The 22,226-nt window shown below is 43.6% G+C and overlaps 1 protein-coding gene across 2 annotated transcripts; it reads left to right on the plus strand.

Annotated features, from left to right (window-relative positions):
* Positions 1-17,241: 17,241 nt before the first annotated feature.
* C1GALT1C1 (C1GALT1 specific chaperone 1) lies at positions 17,242-19,343 on the plus strand. Of its 2 annotated transcripts, none has more exons than XM_074882904.1 (2): positions 17,242-17,380; positions 17,945-19,343. In XM_074882904.1, exon 2 carries the CDS (start codon positions 17,950-17,952, stop codon positions 18,904-18,906), a length of 957 nt encoding a protein of 318 aa, XP_074739005.1. In that variant the 5' UTR covers positions 17,242-17,380; positions 17,945-17,949; the 3' UTR covers positions 18,907-19,343. The 2 variants fall into 2 exon arrangements, with proteins under 2 accessions (XP_074739005.1, XP_074739006.1); XM_074882905.1 differs by lacking the exon at positions 17,242-17,380 and adding an exon at positions 17,405-17,450.
* The last annotated feature ends 2,883 nt before the right edge of the window (positions 19,344-22,226 follow it).

The following is a 22,226-nucleotide window of genomic DNA, read 5'->3' on the forward strand; positions in this document are numbered from 1 at the left end:
GATATCAAGCAGTCAGAATGAAATGGCTTACAAGATCTCTTACTGGCAAGAGTTTAGAAGTGTGCTTGAAGGGCAACTGGAGTTAAAATATGACAGGCAGTAGACTAACCCATACCTTAACAAAGGATGTAGCTTTCAGACAGTTCTTTCTCTCCAAAAACACAGGCAGCTCCTCTGGGGTCTGCTTTGCCTGTATGTTGTAAAAGCTTGTAAAACAATGTACAAATCCAGCCCTTGGGGTTGGCTCAGAACAAGAGATAGTGTTGACTGCAAGCTCGGGAAAGAGCAGCACTCCTTTTACTGAGGTGAAGCTGGCTGGCGTTTTTTACCTTCCCCCTTCAGAGATATTTGCTTAAAAACAAATGCAATCAAGATACCAGTCTACTGACCACTCTGTCAGATGGAAAGCAACACAGCTTTAGCAAGCAATCTCCCAGCACATTAGCCTTTCCACCTTGATATAAGGAAAAGTTTCGTTTTCTTCAGTTTCTACCTAAAAGCAGATCCAGTAGCAACTCTTCCACATGTCTACTTTATCCTCCAGTGGAGATAATCAGAAGCAAACATCTCTCAAGATCAGCTACAGCCAATGCAGAGAACTGTCAGCCTTTGGATGAATTGTACCAAGGACGATACATGGAATAGCCTCACAAATGCACTGTTTGGCCAGACTGGTTTCTACCATACTTTTCTATGTTTCAGTACTATAGTGACCACCTCCAAGCCAAGAAACATCTGTTCTTTAAGTTCTGCCAGCTGTCGTGAATGCATGTAGTCTGCTTCGAGATGCTTTCTGATAGCAATACTGCTACCTCTTCTACAACTGTTCTGCAGCCTCATCTAGGTTTTTTCCAACCAGGATGAAGTTCAACTACCAAATGATCTGAGCTTTTACTTACCCTTATTCAGTGTTCCAGCAGCAATAAACAAGCAAGGGCTGGAGCTAGGATCTTTGGCAGATTGAGTAAAAGTCCATTCCTTTCTGAACAAGCTGTTAGAAATAGTTATCTTCCAAGATAATACTTCAAGGGCTATTCTCACATGTATTTATATGAAGACAAAGGACACTTCAGTTAAAAAAAAAAAAATCAGGCCTCTTATTTGGTCCAGGATTGACAGCTGAGGTAACCATCTACTGAAGATTTTGTAGCAGCCAGAGGAAGCAGCCACTGCCCCGCTTGCCTCCACAAAGTTAATCTTAAAGAAATCTTAAATTTCATCAGATCAGAAACAGTCCCCAGCTCTGTTTCCTCCAACAGCTCCCTGTTAAACAGCTGCAGTAGGCTCCAGATTTTTCTACCAGGCCTTAACTTCCTAGTGCAGACACCTTCGTATCCTTGCTTCTCCACTATCCTCTTCGGAACAGATCTGCCAAACATTTTTACCCCCTCCCCCTTAGAAATGGAGGTTGGCTAATTGTGGAAGTCACCACTTCTTTTGGCACTGCCTAGATTAGTGTTGCATTATTGCATCTGCTTATCTCAAGTATTTTTGTTGCTTTTCCCATTTCTTCTAACACCACTGACAGTACTGCAATTGAGCAATAACCCCTCATACCTGACTCAGTACTCATCAACCCAGCATGAGCACAACGTGCCAGAGCAATGTAAATGGAGGGAACAGAGCCCAGCATGCAAAGCCCCCGTGCAAGACTACTCCACCTTGCAGCATGGACACAACTAGCCCGTCTCTGGTTAGCTGAGTCAGTTCCCCCCAGTTTCAGTCTGAGAAGGGCCAGAGACCACAGTGACATCTCCTCCCACCACGCTGGGCCGACTGTACATACACACAGCCCTGACACCTCCTAAGCAAACATGCTTTGCCCTGCAAATGCAGAAGAGTAGCTTCTTCAGCTGAGGAAAACGTGCTGGGCTTACTGCAGAGCTGAAGTAGTGCAGACAGGCGCAAATTCGGTGGCTGCCTGCCAGCACGCAGAACAGCAACTGCAAATGCACAGCACTGTCCTCCCACGGTCGAGATGGCAGAGTTACACAGCGAAGGCAGAGAGCAGGGGTGGGCTGGTACCAGCACAACGCATGTGGCCTGAGAACAGCTCACAGAAGGATAGTCTCAGCCACAACAGGTCTAAGCAACCCTGCCCTAAAAATGGGAGGCATCTATGTAGCGCATTAATACTCAAGGACACACAGGCATACACTAGGCAAGATATCTATCCTGCTAGCAACACGCTTCCTGATGCTAGACGACACGAGAGCTCCTAAGCTGAAATCCAATTTTAATCCCCTTGTTGAGTGAGTTCACGTAAGTTCAAAAGGGACCTCTCTATCATTGTTATAGATCTCATCTCCTGAGACAAGGTGAGGCAAGTAAATCAACAGAAGTATCGTTACTAAACCATAGGAGAAATAGGTGTATTGGGGCTGAGTTGGTTTTCTAACTACAGCTTTGATTCACCTATTTTTCTCAAGCCTGTCTCATCTGTCAGGCTTTCCGAACCGGTACCATTTCAATGCCTAGCTGAGCTATAAAGCTTCCACTATTCCTCATTCAGCTTAATGTTAGCACTCAAGCCTCTATGCTAAAAACTGTGGCGCCACATGGAGAGAACAGATACGTTTAAGTTTAATGCTCAGTATAGCTAACAGTCATTTATGTTAATAGACACTTTTGTTTCTTGGAATTAATCTTCCTCTGGGATTTTTTTTGGTGGCATAAATCAGGACATATTATTTCCCTTACCATTTAGAATACTGTTCTTTCTCAGATACTAAGAGCAGAGAAAGACAATCACAAGCAATCAAATTACCATATCCTAATGAACTGCCATTTGTCAGCTGAGCCAGCAGTAACTATTTCCTTGCATGTAGCAGGTAAACATCAGAAAGGCTTGAGGAAGATTAAAGCCAGTGTGTTTAATTCTGCATTTGCAGTAGGCTGAGAGAGTACTGTCAACCACTTACAGCCACTTGCCTTCAAATCTCCATCAACTGCAATCTCTTGTCCTTATTCCACATATTCATTTCAGCCTTTTCCAACTGTCCCAACACTGGCTACTCCGACCAGTTCCTGCTGAATTTCACATTGACCTCTGAGTGCTGGAGAGAGATGTATTCCTGAGCAATACAGGTTTCTGGACCACCAGCACAGGGAAATGAAGAGGTTTGCCTGGTGTCCCAGGAAGCCAGAGGGCAGCTGAAGGGTCCAGAGAAGGGCCACAAAGGTGATCAAGGTACTAGGAAGCCTGGCCTGTGAGGAAAGGCTGAGAGAGATGGGTTTGTTCAGCCTTGAGAAGAGAAGGCTTAGGGGAGACCTTATCACTGTGTTCCAGTATTGAAAGGGTGGCTACAAAGCAGGTGGAGACTCCGTTTTCACAAGGAGTCACATGGAAAAGATGAGGGGAAATGGGTACAAGTTACTCCTGGGGAGATTCCAATTGGACACAAGCACAAAAATTTTTCACAATGACAACAATCAACCATTGGAATAATCTCCCCAGGGAAGTGGTGGATTCCCCAACACTGGACACTTCTAAGATTCAGCCGGACAGTGCTGGGCCGTCTTGTCTAGACTGTGCTTTTGCCAAGGAAGGTTGGGCCAGGTGATCCTTGAGGTCCCTTCCAAGCTGGGATTCTATGATGCTCTATTCTAAGCTCTGCAAGAGACATTTTTACACTTCTTATGCCTCCTTTTCCTCACATCTGAATTGAGAATAACTGCAAAACATCCTGAGATCCTTGGTGAGAGAATAAGATATATAACACTCTGGGAGAAAGAGATGCCCAAATGTGACATCTTGAATGACTGCAGCATATATACATTTGAAACCTCAGCTACTAAAAGAAAAAAAAATCCTCCTATCTAATAAAGGGTTAAGGGTTCAAAAGAAATAGTTTTAGCAATTCTGGGTGCAATATTAGCTCAGATACATGAGTTGAATCCATATGGCATATTAACAATTCCCAACAAGGAAACAATTTCAGGAGCTATTCATTTAAGCAATAGTTTTCATTCTATCTAAATACTGGAAGCAATAAAGGCTCCTACGCATCCAGTAAAATAGATGAGGAAATGGCATAGTATGAAAATCAGAGAATAGGGGGCAGATGTCAGAGTTCGAAGGAATAGAAGGTATTATTTTTATTTTTCCTGTTCCAGCTTTGTGTGCCTGAAGGGGCATGCACAGAGCCTGCTTTAGTTTTCATCACAGTATACAAAGATAGGAGCTTGTATTCCCCCCAGAACAATACAAGGTGAAAGAGGTGGGTGTTTCCAAAAGAGGTGGTGATTCAGAGGACCAAAAGATTACGTGCCTAAAACAGGGAAGGGGTGAATAAACCCCTCACCTGGAAAGCAGCTGGATTTGCCTCAGCGCTAGCCCTTTAGGTACTCCACCACTTGTTTGAGACTCCACAACAAAAAATGAAAGAAAGTTTAGTACAAGCAAACTCTCTATGTGCAGCATGGGAAAAGCACTGCATGCTTAGCCCCAGTCTGTCATCATACACTCGTAATGCCTGCACCAGTGTCACATCCATGGCTCCACATATTCCTTCTTACAAAAGCCTGATCTCACAGGCAGCCAGGGACTACAGGAGCCTTTGGCTGGCCCACACAAGAAATATGTTAGGGCTGTGGAGACAGAGAACATACATTTCTCCAGACATTTAATTTTTCTTAAAGAGAGGTGATCCTCTCCTGCTCTTGCTGATGTTTGTGAAGACAATGCACAAGCAGCACCACATACTTCAGCAACAAACACTAAGGATCTGATCTTTCTTTATAGAAATATATATTCTGATAGAAAAGTTTGTGGATGTTTTTGCATCATATTGGTTGGAGCTGGATCAAATGCAGGATGAAGGACAGCATTCCCTACTGAGACAAAAGGCAACAGTGACCTGGAGCCCTTTCATCCCATTACCGTCAGACCATCCCACCAGTTACATTAGCACTGCACAAAGACTAAGGTCATACAGCATTTGAGTAGACTTAAATACTGCTGCATTATTTCCAAAAAAGGGTAGGCTGTCACAGACAGGAATAATCACTTCTCTCTCTCCAGGAGGATATATGCAGATTTCTGGGGAGTCATAAAGGAAATGTATCCCAGAACTACAGAAAAATCAGTGAAATCCTTTATTTTGTTCAACTTGCTGTTGAACTATCCTATTTGGCCACATATGGAGGCAGGTACTATGCTACTGCTCTTTATGGAATTTATATCTACCATCTTTCTTCAAAAGAACAGTAACAAAACTTCAAATATCATTTGAAGTTCAGGCATTCAGGAAGCCTACAGTGCATCTGGCACTGCTCTCTGAATGCAGCACTCCTAGTGCTCTACTGTGTCCCCTACCCTGTCCCATCAGATGTGTTGGGTGTACTCACCTCATCTGTGCTTTGAATAGCAGCTACTTCTGGGATCATAGATATTTTTCTTGTCCAAGCAACTCTGCAGCAACACTTCTCTCAAGAGTATTTCAGCCGTGCTGCCACCTAATCAGACTAAAGAGATCAGCAGTCAGTTTCCCCAAAGTCTATAGAAATGGAGCTTATTCTAAGAGAATCATAGAATGATAGAATGGTTTGGGTTGGAAGGGACCTTAAAGATCATCCAGTTCCAACCCCCCTGCCATGGGCAGGGACACCTTCCACTAGACCAGGTTGCTCAAAGCCCCGTCCAACCTGGCCTTAAACCCTTCCAGGGAGGGGGCAGCCACAGCTTCTCTGGGCAACCTGTGCCAGTGTCTCACCACCCTCACAGGGAAGAATTTCTTCCTTGTACCTAATCTGAATCTACCCTCTTTCAGTTTAAAACTGTTACCCCTCATCCTATCACTACATGCCCTTATAAAAAGTCCCTCCCCATCTTTCCTTTAGGCCCCACTTAGGTACTGGAAAGCCGCTCTAAGGTCTCCCCAGAGCCTTCTCCGGGCTGAACAACCCCAATTCTCTCAGCCTGTCTTCATAGGAGCTAAGGACTTCTGATAAGAGCTGAAGCCTCCTCTGTCATCAACCTCAGGAGGGATTAAAACCACTGAGCATCCTGCAGAGAAATCTATCTACATTCAGCCACCAAGTTCCAGGGTAGGATGCGCACATGTTGTACACAAGAGCCTAATAATTCACTTGCAATGTCTTTAATGCTGTCATTGCAGGGGGGAAAGAACATTTTTTCAGAGCAACAGAAGTCTCTTTTTTTAACATTGCCTGATAACTGACAAAAACCCCTACCCACAACCACTGAAAAGGCTTTCTTTCAGGAATCGCAAAGACCTTTCACTTTTCTTTAAGGCTAAAAGAGCTTTCTGCAGTGGCACTTTCATGTCCTATTTTTCACCATCTCTGCTCTGCCCACTCCTTCTTGGGGCCCTCCCTACTTCCCTTCTCCGGATCTGGGTCCTCTTTGAACAGTCTTTCTGTTCTAGCAGTTGGGAGAGGAAAAACACACTCCTCTCTTCTTATATTTTGCCCTACCCCACCAGCAGTGCCTCCCTCTCTGCCCAGCAAATTGCCAGTGTGGAGCTGCCCTGTGTGTTGGAGGGGAAGGTCTGGATAACAGGTCCTGTACCGAGGGTAGGTGGGAGAGACAGTAGTAGGACCAGTGCTCCCTCGGGGGGCTTCACATGCCTACCTCCAGCATGAGGCACGTCTCCAACAACATGTCCTGACACCTGCAAAAGCAGAGCAGCAGGGGCTGGATGCAGCTAGGAGGGAAAATCCTGACACACTGCCTGAAAGGTTGAAAAATAACATCACTGCTACTGAGATGGTGTTGTTTCTGTGGGAAGTTCAGCTGACATTACCTGTCACCATGCAGTGAGTGGGTAGCTCAAATGTGCACACACTTGTTGCTCTACATACACCGTTTGCATTTCTGCAGGGTAAGAAAACCAGGAAGAATGGGCAAGCAAGGGAAATTAAGATTAACCTCCCTTGGTAACTTCATAATGGTATTGCCAAATTACGGCTCTGCTATAGGTCTTTCAAATTTGGCTACAGACAAGGCATGCTCCATCATGCTGACGTTTGGGCCTAGCAAACAGACTCTCCAAAGCAAAGGCTACCTGTACTGCAATGCTGACTTCTATAAATGGCACTTTCCTGTCCTTAGTTGGCAGTTACAGGAATGTTGTCAGTATATTCATGCCAAGAAGTCCAACTGTGAAAGCAAAAACTAAAGAAAAAGGACATTGCCAAAGAAAATCTGACCTTTCAGAGACTGACATATCCTGAGTACTGTAGATGGTTCTGCTCCCAAATACTCCTTAAATCAGACATTAAATATTGTACAATAAAGCCAGTGCAGACTAAATGCCCCACACTGAAAGTTTTGGCTAAGCTTTAGAAATCCTGCAAAAAGTTACAGCAGAGAGAAACATCCTACAGAGAAGCATTTCCATTAATCAGAATTACAAGGCCACTATTGACAAATACAGCAAATCTCTTAGCAGAATGCTAGGTGACCTTGAGGGGAACATCACCTTCTAAGAAACTTGTAACCATAAGACTCAAAATTAGTGGGGTTAAAAGGCCTCACAGGCTTTTGTGTTCTTGGTTGCTTGTCCAAGTCATGCATGGTCATGAAGCACTGAGCACCTTAAGTTCCATGAAACTCAGTGTCCTGGCTATATTTCTTGCTGATTTGAGTAATTTCTTAGAATTTTTATTTTTTAGTGATTATAATCTTGCAGGAACCCTGGGCATAGGGCTGAAGGGATCTCATGGATCGCTGAATCCAGCCTCCTTTTCTTGAAATTCTGCCATATAATCCCACTCCCAAGACTTGCAAATTCAGGCTTTAAACTAGCAAGATAGCTTGTTCCCAGTGCTCTATGGATATGGCTTTTCAACAGAGTGCCCTGATGCTTAACTGGTTCTGCTGTGTTTTTAGCAAGTTTTATCTAATACTCTCTTTACAGTTCTACCTGCAAACTACTTCAGAAGATTCTCTGTTAAGACTACCACAGTAAACCTGCTGACTCCATAATACAAATTCAAAGCAATTCCAGGTCAAACCTTTAATCAAAGAGACCTCTCTAAGCTTCTTCTCACCCTTATTAAAGAGATTTACAAAACCGTGAAGGAGGTTGGAGAGTTAATGATGTGCCATTTAAAAAGGCTCCATTAAGATCTGGGTATTTTTATCTTTTAGAAAAAAGCATTTGCAGATTATAACTCTAAGGAGACAATTATAAGAGCATTCTGAGAGTCTTTTCACTTGATCTATAAGGGGGAGAAATAGTACAGCAGAGTATAGGGAAGAAAATACACTGCCTAAGCCTTTTTCTTGAATAGGATCCTAACTAGCCACGTTGCAGCTGCAGTGAAGTGTCTTATGTTCCTGTGATTTATTACCATAAGGGCCACATCATCTGCCAAAGTGTGCTTGTAAGAAATTAAATGGTTTCCAAAGGAAACATTAGAATAAGACAGATTTTAGATTTGCATTTTTACCCTGATTAGTGTCTGTGAAACTCCTTTGAAAACTTTTGTATCAAACACAAATACAAAATTAGTGCCAAATGCAGTCTGAATTTGGGAAGGTTTCAGGAAGGAAGCCCAGTTACCCACAAAAAGGGATGAAGAGACTGTTTACAGGAGTGAGAATGCAGAACAGTACTGAAAGAGAAAGGAAGTGGCAATCTTCCAACATGCTGCGCCTTGGACCAAATTGCTTTCTGTCTAACATGATGAGTTGTTCACAGGCCTGAGTTATTCCGTTAGCCTTTTAGCTCGACCTTGGACACTAAGCTTCAAATCAAATGTAAGTAACAAATTAAGGGCTCGATCCTGCACTCCAACTTCCCTTTCACTTCAAATTGAGGAGGGGAAGCTGTATTAAGACCTATATTAATATTGATCATGGTGGTATTCCTGATGGACTTCCAACCAGAAAAATTACCAGAGGAGAAAACACCCACAATTAGCCTGGCTACTGCTGACAGATAATTTGGGATCATAGCAGAAAATGAAGCAGCATTATTTCCACTGATTCCAATAGCATCCATGAACCTCAGAGTCAGCCTTTAAAGACGTTCATTTGCATATGAGCATTTCTGTCAACTTGTATCAATTTTTCAGTTTCATAGAGAAAGAAATTCAACCTCAAATTATTTGTTCATAGTTGTAAGACTGCTCTGTTGTCCCGCTGTACGTCAGGAAAACTGAGTACAACTGTAAAGTAGTCCCGATACTTCCATCAGAAGGACCTTGGGAACATACAATATGAGTCTATTACACTTTTATTTGTCATTAAAGCATAGAAAGAGGCAGAACAAAATACTAATACATGGAAAAGGAAAACTATGTAATCATCTAAACAGATTGGCAAGCTGTAACATTGGGTATTCTGTTATGAATGCCCAGAAGTTTACTACTACTAACAGGCCAAACAAGCCTCTTGGTCAGTATCAGCTTGACTCATGTTGTATAAAACACCAAAACACTAGCAGTGAGAAAGGATTGACATCTTACTGGCCTAAAGAGGTGGCTTGATTTTCAGGTGTGTCAGGAAGTTGCTCCTGGCAAATTACTGTTGTCCCAAATAACATGCTTTCTTTAGTTTTCTAGGATAGGAATCAAAAAGCACAAATAGTTGCCATGAGACACTGGGAACAAAGCAGCTTTGGTAGTTAACACCGCAGAGGAAAATTCTCCCCTGACTTTATAGAGTCTTCAGAGGGGATGTAAAAAATCCCAGGGAATAATCAGGTGCCTGAACAGCTCCAAATATATGGCTAATCATGAAGAGAGAAGGGTTTTTTGAACTGGATCTTCTCACCTTTATCTGTATGCCTCCTAGAGAAGTTATGCAGAGCTTCTACAAGGGATTATTTCTGATTTTGAACTTGCAATAGCATGTAACCAATAGCACCTCCCTATAAGCCATGAATATCTCCATCCACATTCAAGGAGCACAAGTTACATTACCTCGATACCTCAATCCATTTGCTTTAGCAGCAACCTATAAAAGGATGAGCCCAAACTGCTCAGCCTCCTACCTGCTTCCTTTTCTCATTTCATGGTCAAAACTAGCACTTCACCTGAACTACTGCATATTTCCCTGGGGAGACATGATCATCTGATGAAGCCCATCAGATTTGGTTTAGAACTATAAAATGTCAGGATCAGCCCATAAGAATCCTTCCAATTGTATGGTATAGTTCTCTTCCTATATATTATTTCTACAATCCCATTCCAATTACCATGTTTCAAAGCCTTTTCCTCATGCAGAGAAGCCAGGTAACACAGAAGAACCCATTGAAAACATTTCTGACAGCTTCTTTGACAGATGTTCAAGACATGCGGTTGACAGTATATTTTTTAACTGCTTAGGATTAATAATTAAAACTGATTCAGCACTGAGAATCTTCTAACTTTGTTCTGATCAGGAAAAATCATGTTCAACTATGAGATGACTAGTATCATTAAAATTCTGTTTCAGAGAACTGCTGTTAAGTGGTAATTTTGCACTTGAAATTAGGAGAGAGGATTAATAATTGAATCCAAAGACCTAGTTATATATTTTGGTGGGTTTGTTTCCTAATAGGAAGAATGACTTGAGCAGAAATCCATTAAAATTTTTAGTATTCCCATGCTAGTCTGATTCTAAGCTTTTCCATTAAGTAGCACAGTCATAATGGCATTAAACCACTTAAGCAGCAAAAACAGCACGTAATTATCACTTTTAATTCAATCTTTTGGAGTGTGAATAGATACTGTACATCACTGACAATTCACACTCCTAAAGAGATTTTTCTATTCCTTCATAGCAGCTTCACAGCCTCTTGTACTGATATAACTGACCCAAACATGTATGACTTTTTTCTCAAGAAAAATTCCTCAGAACAGTGAGATATCAAAATTAAGCCCAGATGAAAAAAGGTGTTACAATCAGCTACAGCTTTATTTTTACCTTAAGGTAGATGTTTAGATATGAGTGGGAACTAGGGCACCATTATCCATGTATCAGCTTATCAAGATCTGAAAATACTGAGTATACTCTCAGAATTACGAGCATGATAGATATCATACCTACTAAAGAAAGTCCCACATAGAGAGTATAAGGTACATTGAAGCTCTGTAGAAATGAGGGTAGAACAGAGAAGACTTTGCAGCACATAGCACCCCCTCTCTTGCTCCTCAACAGACCCCACTGTATTATTTACTGCCTGGGACCTCTTTCCCTGGGGAATTAGGAAAGTGACATCTTATCTGTACCTGCTGTCCCAGGCAGCAGTGACAATGGCTTGCTCCCTGCCATCAAAGGACTGCTGGGAGGTGCAGTTGGTGCAAACACAACCAATATTCACTTCGCACCACTTCCATCCTCGATGCCAGCACTGCAGAGAGCTGGGAGCAACACTGAGCATTGCAGGTGTCCTTCTCCAGGTGCCCCCTTCCATAAGATTAAGCCTCTGGCACACTGCAGATACTACCATAGTGCTGAGGAGCAATGGCACCTTTGAACTTTTGTATATGTTAAAGGGATCCATAAAGGCCAATAAAAGGCAGAGCACAGGGGTGCTGTGGTTTAGGTGTCAACAGCAGTGCCTCTGCTAAAGGCTGCAGTGCAGTAGCTGCAGTAACAGAAGGCTGCACGAGTCAGGAGTCTAAATACAGCCCACAATTTACAAACCAAACTGAAAGACAGCACCCTAGGACTGGGCAAGCTGAGCCCCTGTGAGACAATACCACACCATCAGGTCTGTTTGAAAGAGAAAGAGGCTAAAATCTGACACATCAACTGATCTCAAATGCAGCAATCTCAGTCCCTATGCGCTCTCCTCTTTTGCCTGCAGTCTATGCTACTCCCTGCTCACACGCGCATGCTATTAGCACTGCTTACATCCCTGCTTCACCAGAAAGCATAAAGCTTCTACATCTGATCGCAGTGCCAGAGTGACAGCATCCCCTCCTACGCAGAACAAGCTCTCTCTTTCATGGGTCCTCAGCTAACAGGTAAAGCTGAAACAGTTCTTCCCCCACCCCAGGACCAGGCGTACAATGTTCGTGGTACATCTCCTCTCACAGATTTACAGTTGCAGTACAGGGCTCTGAGTTGCTGCTCTAACATCGTTAATAATTCCAGTTTATTGCAAACACATATCTAGCAGACATTTTTGGTTTACCTCTGCACATACAGCTCAGGAATCTCCTATTTCAGTATCAGTATAGGAAAGCAAATGTCTGCTTGGAGACTGATACTTCAAAACCTCAATTTCCTTGGTGAAATGAAGGGATGTCAACATTCAGTACAAGAAAGCATCTCATAGAAGCTACTGACATTCAGGCCCATCAAATGCTCTGCTATTTCCATCCTTCCTCTTCCTCCTCTTCCCTTAGTGAGCTAATGTCAACAGAACTTCACAGATCTTTCCATCTAGTAACAATAACTCTTTACTCACTATAACCCCTTTTACAATAAATACCATGCCAGAAGCTTTTGTGTATCTCCAGGTTGCAGGTAACCAAGCTGAGGCAATGTCTAAAGATTTTCTCAGACACAGGACCAGAACTCCTGTAAATCAAAACACAAACCTAGTCCTGTGCTCAGGCTCTACAAACTGTCCGTAAATCCTGTCAAGGCTGGACCCAAAGAGCAAGGTTCCCCTTCTGGCTTGTCTGTGTGCTACAGGGCTGTCTTTGTCACTGCTGCTCGCAATGGTGCTTCTTACCTGTACAAGCTGAGCCTGAAAAACCATAATTTGGGACCGTCATTTTCTGCAGAGGCCATTTTTCAAATAACCTCAGACTGACAAAAGCAAGCTCCTTAAAGATGCAGCAAAATCACTTCATCACTGTTTCATGCATTTTATTTTAAAGGACTATTAAGAACCCATTCTTTCTGATAGAATTCTGTTTTCATCTCCACTTTTTTTTCTCCTTTGGGAGCTTGAAAAATAAGATTTCTCTACCTCTGCCTTTTTTTTTCCTGCCTGTTTCTATTTGATCAATGATGATTTTTTTTTCCTGTGCTTCTAAGAGAGTTGACATTAAAATGTCTAGTTCCTATTCTCTTTCTGTTGTATTTGTGCATTGGAGCCATTCACAATGATGTCAGCTCAGCTCTGGGCATTGTCTCTGCCAGTTCAATTCCAGCTGAATTGCTGGAGCTAGCAGGACATTAGCATTCACTTGATTGATTTAGCATATCCAGAGAATAAGATGGGTTTTGCATTCAGCTACACACATTAAAAACTGAAGAAATTATAAAGCAGTCCAAAGTGGGTAAGTTCTTTTGGAATCACACATCTTTTGCTTCTCATATATCTTCCTGTTCTTGAGGACACCATTTAAATAATGGCTATTTCAGTGCCAAGCCCTTCATTGACAGTGCTCATAGATGAAAGAGGAGAGAAAAGTGATTTTAAACTATTGTTTAACATAGTTAATCAATTTAACAGATCTCAAGGCTAAAATATCATATTATGCATTATCTCCTACAAAATGTGGGCTATTCAATTTCATCCTGTAATTCCAACATTTTGTCCAACAACTGGAGAGAACACTTTTTCAGAAGTAAATACTTCAACCTAAGTTTTGAAATTAGTATTAAGAATATAACACTGTATCTCTTGCTGGCTTTAAAACTTTCTTCCTTTGTCCAGTGCCTACCCCTGTGACAAGGTCTTGGTGTCCTATGTAGCTGTGCACACTTGCTCAAGGTGCATATGACCAACGAAGAGTCCATGGCTTTCCAGATTTTGAGTGTGAAAGTAAAGCAAAGAAGAGGATGCAGGGCAAAATTTTCAGAAGGGGCTAAAGTTTGGCTCCAGAATCCATCTTCCTCCAAACAAAATGCTGAGCTGAGCAGCTCACTGTGAAGTGAATGAAGAAATCTGGCTTTACCTGCCTGCAAACTAGGATCTCCACCTCACTATTTTATGACTTTAGAACAGAGATTCCCAAACCTTTTCCAACAATAGGATTGAAGGCCTCAGCAAACATGTTTGTTCCATTATGCACTTTATGTGCTGAATGAAACAATGGAAGTACCAAGCATGTAACAGAACAGTAATAGCTGGTGTCTTCATAAAAGCCCTTTTCCCGCACTGTCTCTGTTGGCTTCAATGGGAATTCAGCTATTCAAGAGGAGAATTTGCAGCCTTCAGACCATAACCACACTTGACCCCCCTCTTCTGATGGGAGTCAGATGGACAGGTAGAACTTGGGTGTTTTCCAGTAGCTTCAGCATTACAAATATATGGGTGATGTGACAACAAAGTCGGCTGTCCCACTTCAACCATACCTCTGCATTTCCAATAATTTCAACAGTATCTTCTGATTAAGGGTTCTTTCTATACGACATATAGCTCAACTGGTGTTTTAACTGCCCAGAAATGTCTGCAATAGCTCACCTCTAGCTTTGGTTACCTGTTCTGAACATTATTGCACTGCTCTAGCCCAGCCTCTCTGCTGCACACTTACATAACAGAGACAGATTAGTCTGTTTCCAAGAGAGTGGACAGTCATTTGTGATCATTAACAAACAGTCACTGTAAAAAATGACAACTCCTGTGTCAGCTGAAACATTTCACATTAATTGGAACAAAGTTCCTATCAAGTATGTTTTGATACTAGCCAATCTCTCATGGACATTCTGGACCACACAGTGAGAACAAAATGTTTGATGTCTTTCCTTGGAGGCAAGAAAGAGCATCAGAAGGCAAAGGCAGCTGCAGCCAGTGAGGAAAGACAAACAGAAAACAGCAGGGGATCAGCTGTCTGTTGAGACAAGAAACGAGCCATGGAGCTCTTCAGCTCTGTCAGCAGCTTAGATCCTGGCACAGGTCTGTAGGTTTCAAAAGCTGCTACTGATGAGTGTGGTAGAGATACTACGAAAGATCAGTAGGAAGTAAGGGGTAAAGCTGCAGCTAACGAACATCTCAATGGACAGCAAGTTGGTATTCAAAGCTGAAATCTGGCTGATATTCTGTGTACATACATGACTGCATGTTTTAACACAAAACTAATGCACAGCCATTTGCAGTGATCTCAGAGGAGTCGGTTCTCCTGGTTCATTCCTACCATGTGACCGAGCATCTCCCTTGGCTTTCCTCACTGAACTTCCATCTTAGGGCTGGCCCTTCCTTGGTTATGACATTTGATTGGCTCCCAGCCCATGGCAGAATGACTTCGAACGCTTATCTCCTGCAGTTCTTAAAAACAGTTTCTTGTAGTAATTTGAGATGGATAGTTTACAGGAGTACATGTGTCTCTAAATGAACTCTAATATAGCTCCAAAATACTTAACAATGGCTGTTGTGAGATCTTATGCATTACTATGCCATTTTAGTCCTTTTAACACCAAGCAACAATTTCAAGCAACACAGAAGCCAGAAGAGTCTCTTCAGGTTTATAACATGCTTTATATGCTGCTTAAACTTTCTCTTCACTGATCTGCTGCTGGATAAAAGCAATGTTGAAAATATATTAAAGCGACAGTCAAGATCTGTAGCTGCATTAGTCATTCTGTCAGAACCTTGGAAAGAACCTCACTGAAGTCAAGCAGGAAAACAATTTGTTGAAGCATCAGCTGAAGCAGTGAGTCGCAACGCATTCAAATCTCTCTGACGTACATGATCAAGCAACTGCTGAAGCCCTGAAAGCCACAATTGATTCTGCAAACAGGAGGTACGTAAAACAAACTTTGAACTGACCTCCAATCTCTGGTATGTGATAACAACCTGACTGTCCACCTATTTATACCTTAAAAGCAGCCAGATGGGAAAAGATAGAATGAATGATGTTCCCTTAGTGTAGTAACAGAACTACCCAAACATACAAACTGACAGCATTTTCCTGTAAGTGTGTAATTGGGGTTTAGTTCCACTGAATGGAGCCATTCTAGATACACATTGATCCAACCAAAATCACCATTTTGTAACATTTTTACCTGAACCTCAAGCAATAGTTCTCCAGGCTCAGTCAAGTCAAGCAATCAATGTTCTTACAGATCTTTTTGCCAAATATATCATCATTAAGCTTTGATGTCTACAGTACAGCTACAAGCCTAAAAAAAAAAAAACCCTCACCTGAATAACTGAGGCATCTGGGGAATCCAGCCAGATGCCAGAGAATCCAGAGCAGCTCAGCTGTAAATTGACTTAAATAAAACCCACTAAGTTCAGCCAACCAGGGCATACCTTACAATATAGGGAAAACCTATAGAGGACTTTATCCTAACCACTATGTCGGCCTAAGGGCACACTATGATCAGCTAATAGAGATAAAACATGTAAAACCTTCTTTTTTTTTCTCCAAGAGGCTGGTGGAAAAAGGGAGCAAACTATTGTTCAGTGATGCTCCTTCAAATCAGGTGTCAATTCTAAGATCTTGAGAAATGTGTAGAAAGGGATTCTGGCGTACTTCTTTCAACCTGGAGCTCAGGAATAATTATCACTAAAGGAAAGAAAAAGGGATGTTAGTAGAGAAACGTTTTGGCTTTACTCTTTAAATATTAACTAATCCTGTGTGTCTGTGTATTATGCTCTATGCTGGGGGAAAGAAAAACAAGTGAAATGTACTATGCTTCCAGCAGAGTTTATTGTGTTGGCTTGGAAATTTAGGGCAGTATATCCCATCGACGTCAGCGGATTTTATCCCGGGTATGGTTTAAGTTTGGTTCTGCCTTTCCTTCTCCACCCCGTCCCCATTCATATACCTTCTGCTCCACAAGCAGCGAGTTTGTGCTAGAAACTGAAAACCGCTTTGCCCCCCCTTCGCCACGTAAATTCGTTCACAGGTTCCGATTCATGCGGTGAACGAGACGCTACCAGCCCCGCCGGCGTTTCTGCCCGCCCCGTGCCCGCGGGCAGCGGCAGCCCCGCCGCGGCCCTTCCCCGCGCCTCACGCTCCGGGGGAGCCGCCGCGGCTTCGGGCGGGCCCGCGGGTCCCAGCGGCGCTTCCCGCAAGATGGCAGGGCTGCCCCGACACGGCTCGGCCGCCGCCCGCCGAGACAGCCCGCCGGGCCTCGGCCTGAAGGCGAACCGGCAGCGCCCGGCGCCGCTTCTGCCAGCCGCGGGGGCGCGGAGGCCACCCCGCCCTTGCCGAGGCTCCCGTTCCCACCGCTCCGGCAAGCCAGCCGCCCCGCCGCGTTCCGCCGGCCCTGAGGGACACCCGCCCGCGGGGAGAGGGCGCTGCGGGCAGGGGCGGGACGGGGCGGGGCGGGCGGGCTGCCGGGCTCGCTGTCGCACGGGCGAGGGCGCCGGCACCGGCAGCACCGGGACCGGCACCGCGAGATGGCATCCGCGCCGCCAGGGGGCGCCTCGGCACCCGCGAGCGGGCGGCGGCCTAGAAGGGCCCCGCGCGCCGCTTCCGGCGGGGAACAGAAAGGGGCGGGGAGGCGGCGCGGCGCGGGGCGCTTCCGGGGCGGGGGCCGGCGTCGTGCGCGCGGGCGACCCCGGCGGTACCGGTAAGAGGCGGCGCGGGGGAACGGGAGGCAGGAACGGGCTCTGCCAGGTCACGGCACCGGCCCCACAGTCGTAAGGCTCCCCCGGCGCTCTGGGTGTCTCGGGTGTCCGCGGCGGCGGGCCGGGCCGCCGTTAGCGGGGTCGCCTCGCCGCGGGACCGACGGGGCCTGGCCTCCGGGAGGGCTCCCGCGGGGAAGCGCCGCCGCGCACGGGCCGTGACGTGGCCGCGGCAGTGCCTGAGCCGGTTCCGCGGTGTCTCGGTGCTGCGGGCGGGCGGGGAGGCTGCGGGGCCGGCGCAGAGCAGCGGCGGGACGGGGGCCGTGCGGTCACGGCAGTAGAGCAGGTCTGGGGTACAAGACCCACCCGCGGGGTCTGTCGTACCGTTAACGGTAACGAGAGCCGCGAATGGGAACTTTCTTTTTGCCGCCGCTTTCACCAGCGTTGTCTTGGTGTCTGAGTTAAGGGAACTGCAGCCGGGTTTAGCAGTGGAAGAACGTATTAAAACTATATGGAATTTGCAGTTTAAACTTATTCCTGTAAGTTCTTACAGTGCGTCTCCTTTCTAGGAAAAATGATTTCTGAAAGCAGCTCCTTCGTGAAAGGCGTGGTGCTCGGAGGAGCCTTCTGCATGTTGGTGACACTCCTCGGACACATTAAGGTGGGCCACGGGACTAAAGCCCATCACCACGAGCATCATCACATCCAGGCTCCCAACAAAGAAGATGTCTTAAACCTTTCAGAAGGTGAACGCATGGAGCTTAGTAAAAGTATCCGTGTTTATTGTATCATCCTTGTGAAACCCAAAGATCTGGGGCACTGGGCTGCAGTGAAAGAGACGTGGAGCAAGCACTGTGACAAGGTGGAATTCTACAGCTCTGAAAACGTCAAAGTGTTTGAATCTGTAGCCCTCAACACAAACGATATGTGGGTGATGATGAGAAAAGCTTACAAGATAACGTATGAACGCTATAAAGATGAATTCAGCTGGTTCTTCCTTGCATATCCAACAACATTTGCTATTATTGAAAATCTGAAGTATTTCTTACTGAAAAAAGACCCCTCGCAGCCTTTTTATATAGGCCATACTATGAAATCTGGTGACCTCGAGTATGTAGACGGTGAGGGAGGAATCGTCTTAAGCATTGAATCACTGAGACGGTTCTCCCATGTTCTTGAAGACTCTGACAAGTGTCCGGAGCAGGGAGGTATGATTTGGAAACTTGCCGAGGATAAACAGTTAGCAATCTGCCTGAAGTATACTGGAGTGTTTGCCGAAAACGCGGAAGATTCGGAAGGAAAAGACGTCTTTAACACTAAATCGGTCGGTGCTCTCATCAAGGAGGCGATGTCTACTCACCCTCAGCAGGTGGTGGACGGCTGCTGCTCTGACATGGCCATCACCTTCAGCGGACTGGCCCCGAACCACATGCACGTGATGATGTACGGCGTTTACCGGCTGAGACCCTACGGCCACACGTACAACGATGCACTTGTCTTCTTGCCACCTCCAGGCTCAGACAATGACTGATGTCTCTTCAGAGAAGGCCCGGAACCATGGAGTCAGCTCTTCTCCTGACATGCATTTGTACTGACAGATTCAATTTTTGTATCCGGCAGTACTGGTGTACTTTTTTTTTTTTGCACACCGAGGTTTGGTAAAGCTCTTAATTTTAAAAGTGGAAGGAGAACTTTTTTCTAAATATTTTATACAGAAATGCTTCTGGCTTTTGACAGTGCTGGAATGAAATGATAAGTTGTTAATGTTTATGATAAAAGGAAATTAAGTTTATATGGGGGGTTTGTACATGTAAATATTTATTAATGAAAACTCAAATGAACTTAGTCTACTGTTACAAATATATTTTTGCAAGACTTTGATTCTTCCAATTCTCCCAGGCATTTCTAGAATGTCTTTATATCTTTCTAAGATGTACCAATAAAACTGGCTACAGATTCAATTTCAAAGACTTAACTTTAAGCTATTTCCTTTACACTAAACTACACAACAGCTAGAACTATGCTGCTTTGGCAGCACCCATCAGTTGATGTACAGCCTCCTACCCCTGTAAGGAACGAGTAGGAAGCAAGTGCATGAGATCTGTTAGGAAGTTGCAGCAGAATAATTAAGTGACCTTTGCACTGCTGTTTTTAAGCAGACAAGAGATAACTATATTTGAATAACTATTAACATAGTCACGTAGCCTGTTAGCACAAGAGTAATTGCTCATTTAAAGTTTCACTTTCATATATATAAGCATGTTACGATAAAGGTTCAGTGTTATTTTCACTCCTGTGAGTGGTGCTAATAGTGTTTACAAGGAAGAAGTCGGTTAACTGTCAATACAAGTGTAGTGTAGATATATTTATAGCTATTGTTAACAACGGAAAGAGCAACACGTGCTTGTGCTCCCAACCTTTCTTTGATTATTTAAAACCAGTTACGTGCACAACAAAGCAATATGCAGAACTCCCCAATACTGGGTTTGGGGGGGTGGTCCTGGGGGGTTGGTTTTCGTTTGTATGGTTTTGTTGGTGGGTTGTTTTTGGGTTGGTTTTTTTTTTTTTGCAAGTGAATGCACTTGAAATACATTTTATGCCAGTTACACCCCCTTCCTGTCACAGCAAGTGGGAGTAAAGAGCACTTCAGTAGTGACTCCATTTTTAGAACTCACTGACCTGACCTGGACGTTTGAGACTTAAGGTCCCACGTCTATCTGCTACACCTAGGACTATCACAGGCTTTGTTGCTACTATAAAAGTAACTACATAAAAGACCTGAGAAGCTAATATGTTACCTCACCCTTCTTTAACAGGCCATGTGTAGTATCTCATCCTATCCTGAGCTGCAAGGGGACAGGTGGGGAAGTGAAACAGCTGCTTCAGAGCTGAGAATATCCACATCATTTTGGTTTTAAACATTAGGTCCTTTGTTTTTGACAAGAATGTTAAGACAACTGCTCAGACCCCCAAGCAAGCTACCACAGCTCAGGTATTTCAGGTGAACCTTGTCTCACCTGTTGCACACACTCCTCTTCCATGCCAGTCAGAGCTCAGCTGACATAGCAAGACAAACATGTACACGATTGCTACTAGAACCTAGAGAAAACTTCGTATTTTTGATGTTTTGCTAAATTGGTATACAAATTAATTTAAGCATGATTTAACTTGTATCTTCTTACAGAATCATTTTTAAAAGGTTAGATCCACAGCTGGGAACACTGACAGAGCCAGACCAACAAAGTAAAATTTTGATTTCAGTGGTGTTTCCAATATTAAAGAAAGTTCTGGCCCCACAGCAACAACAGCAGTCATAGAGCAAGTCAAGGAAAAAGAATGGGGGTTAACAATTCAAACCCGAATAAATATCATTTATCAGATTTGAGAGGTACTGTAACATAGAGGAGGCAAGATGGAAGGGGAAAAAAGCAAGCCACAGAACTCAAGACTAGCTCATTTTACGCAAAAAAGAACCACTGAAGCACAAACTGATTCCTCATAGCACTGACAAGAAATTAGTAGATATCTAGCAGTCTTTAAGATGCATAAAAATGTCCATTAGCATTCTGAAATGAAGATCTGAGGTTTGACCACTTTTTTCTGCAACACTGCTGTAATGATCACCTTAATTTTTGCCTTCCTATGTTAATAGTTTCAGATTTACCCTGTCATTTTCAAAAGTATGATCTTTTAAATTTCTTCTGTAAAATTATTTACAAGTAGCACATATTAGGTAGCACATTCCATCTCCCATGTCTTAATTTGACCTGAGAATCAGATGGAGAACACCTCTGCCACTATCTTCTGTAACGGTCCCAGGGTGGGGAAACCAAACATGCAGAACAGCACCAAGACAAGGCACCTGCATGCAAAGTTACATTCTGCCATCATAAAACACAAGAGCTTGGAGAGAGACTTGAAATATTAATAAATGCTTCCAGAGACAGAGTTATGAGTGGTAGACCTTAAAGTTTCCTTAGTTTATTAAATGATTCCATGGCACAGGCTGTTTTCCATAGGCATAGCTTTGGGTGTGCAGCCGCTGAACAGTCGGATTATCCAGACAAATACACAGTGCTCTTTAACCCGTTCTGTAGCTGTACATACATGTGGCAGTGTGCACAAGCTGAGATCTCTTTTCAAGTTCCACCTGAAGAAGTTGCTCCTGACTACACTGATAACCATGTGATGCTATCATGCCTTTGTTAAACAGTGATTTTGTTTCTGCTCCTAAAATAAGAAGGCAAACGGGGAGAAGAGCATCAGGCACCGAGTTGGCACACACTCCAGCTGAAGTATGCCCACCATTACTATATACACCGCTACAAGGAGAGCGATATCAAACCGTGTTGGCAGGTAGAAAGTTGAACATTATATATATTCTTCAGATATGAACTAGCATAAAAGAATTTCTAGTCCACATATCAGTCTAAGTTCATAAATCCTATACAGATAAATGCATATTAAAAAGAGAAAATCCTTAAGTAAAATACTGAAGTTAATGCTGTTAATAAATTAAGTTAAAAAATAAGTGTCAAAAAACCTGATTTCTCCACATTCAAGAAACAGGTAGACTAACAAGATGTTAATCAGAAGAAAAAAAATCTGAAATGTTTCAGAGGTTTTATAAACCGTATCAATTATATTTCACATACACTTTGTATTACTCTTTTAGAAGAGCATAAAAATGTAAACATTTCTTGGCTTTTTCCTCCTTTGATTGAAATAGTCTACTCACAGTCCATGCAGGATCTTTCCATCAGATATCTTCAGTCACTGAAGACTTGGGTTTAAGACAAAACAAAAGAACTGCAATAAAAAGAAATCTAGAAAACTATTGTAGCCTAACAG

The sequence above is a fragment of the Strix uralensis genome, chromosome 13 (genome assembly GCF_047716275.1).
Source record: "Strix uralensis isolate ZFMK-TIS-50842 chromosome 13, bStrUra1, whole genome shotgun sequence".
Classification (NCBI taxonomy): domain Eukaryota; kingdom Metazoa; phylum Chordata; class Aves; order Strigiformes; family Strigidae; genus Strix; species Strix uralensis.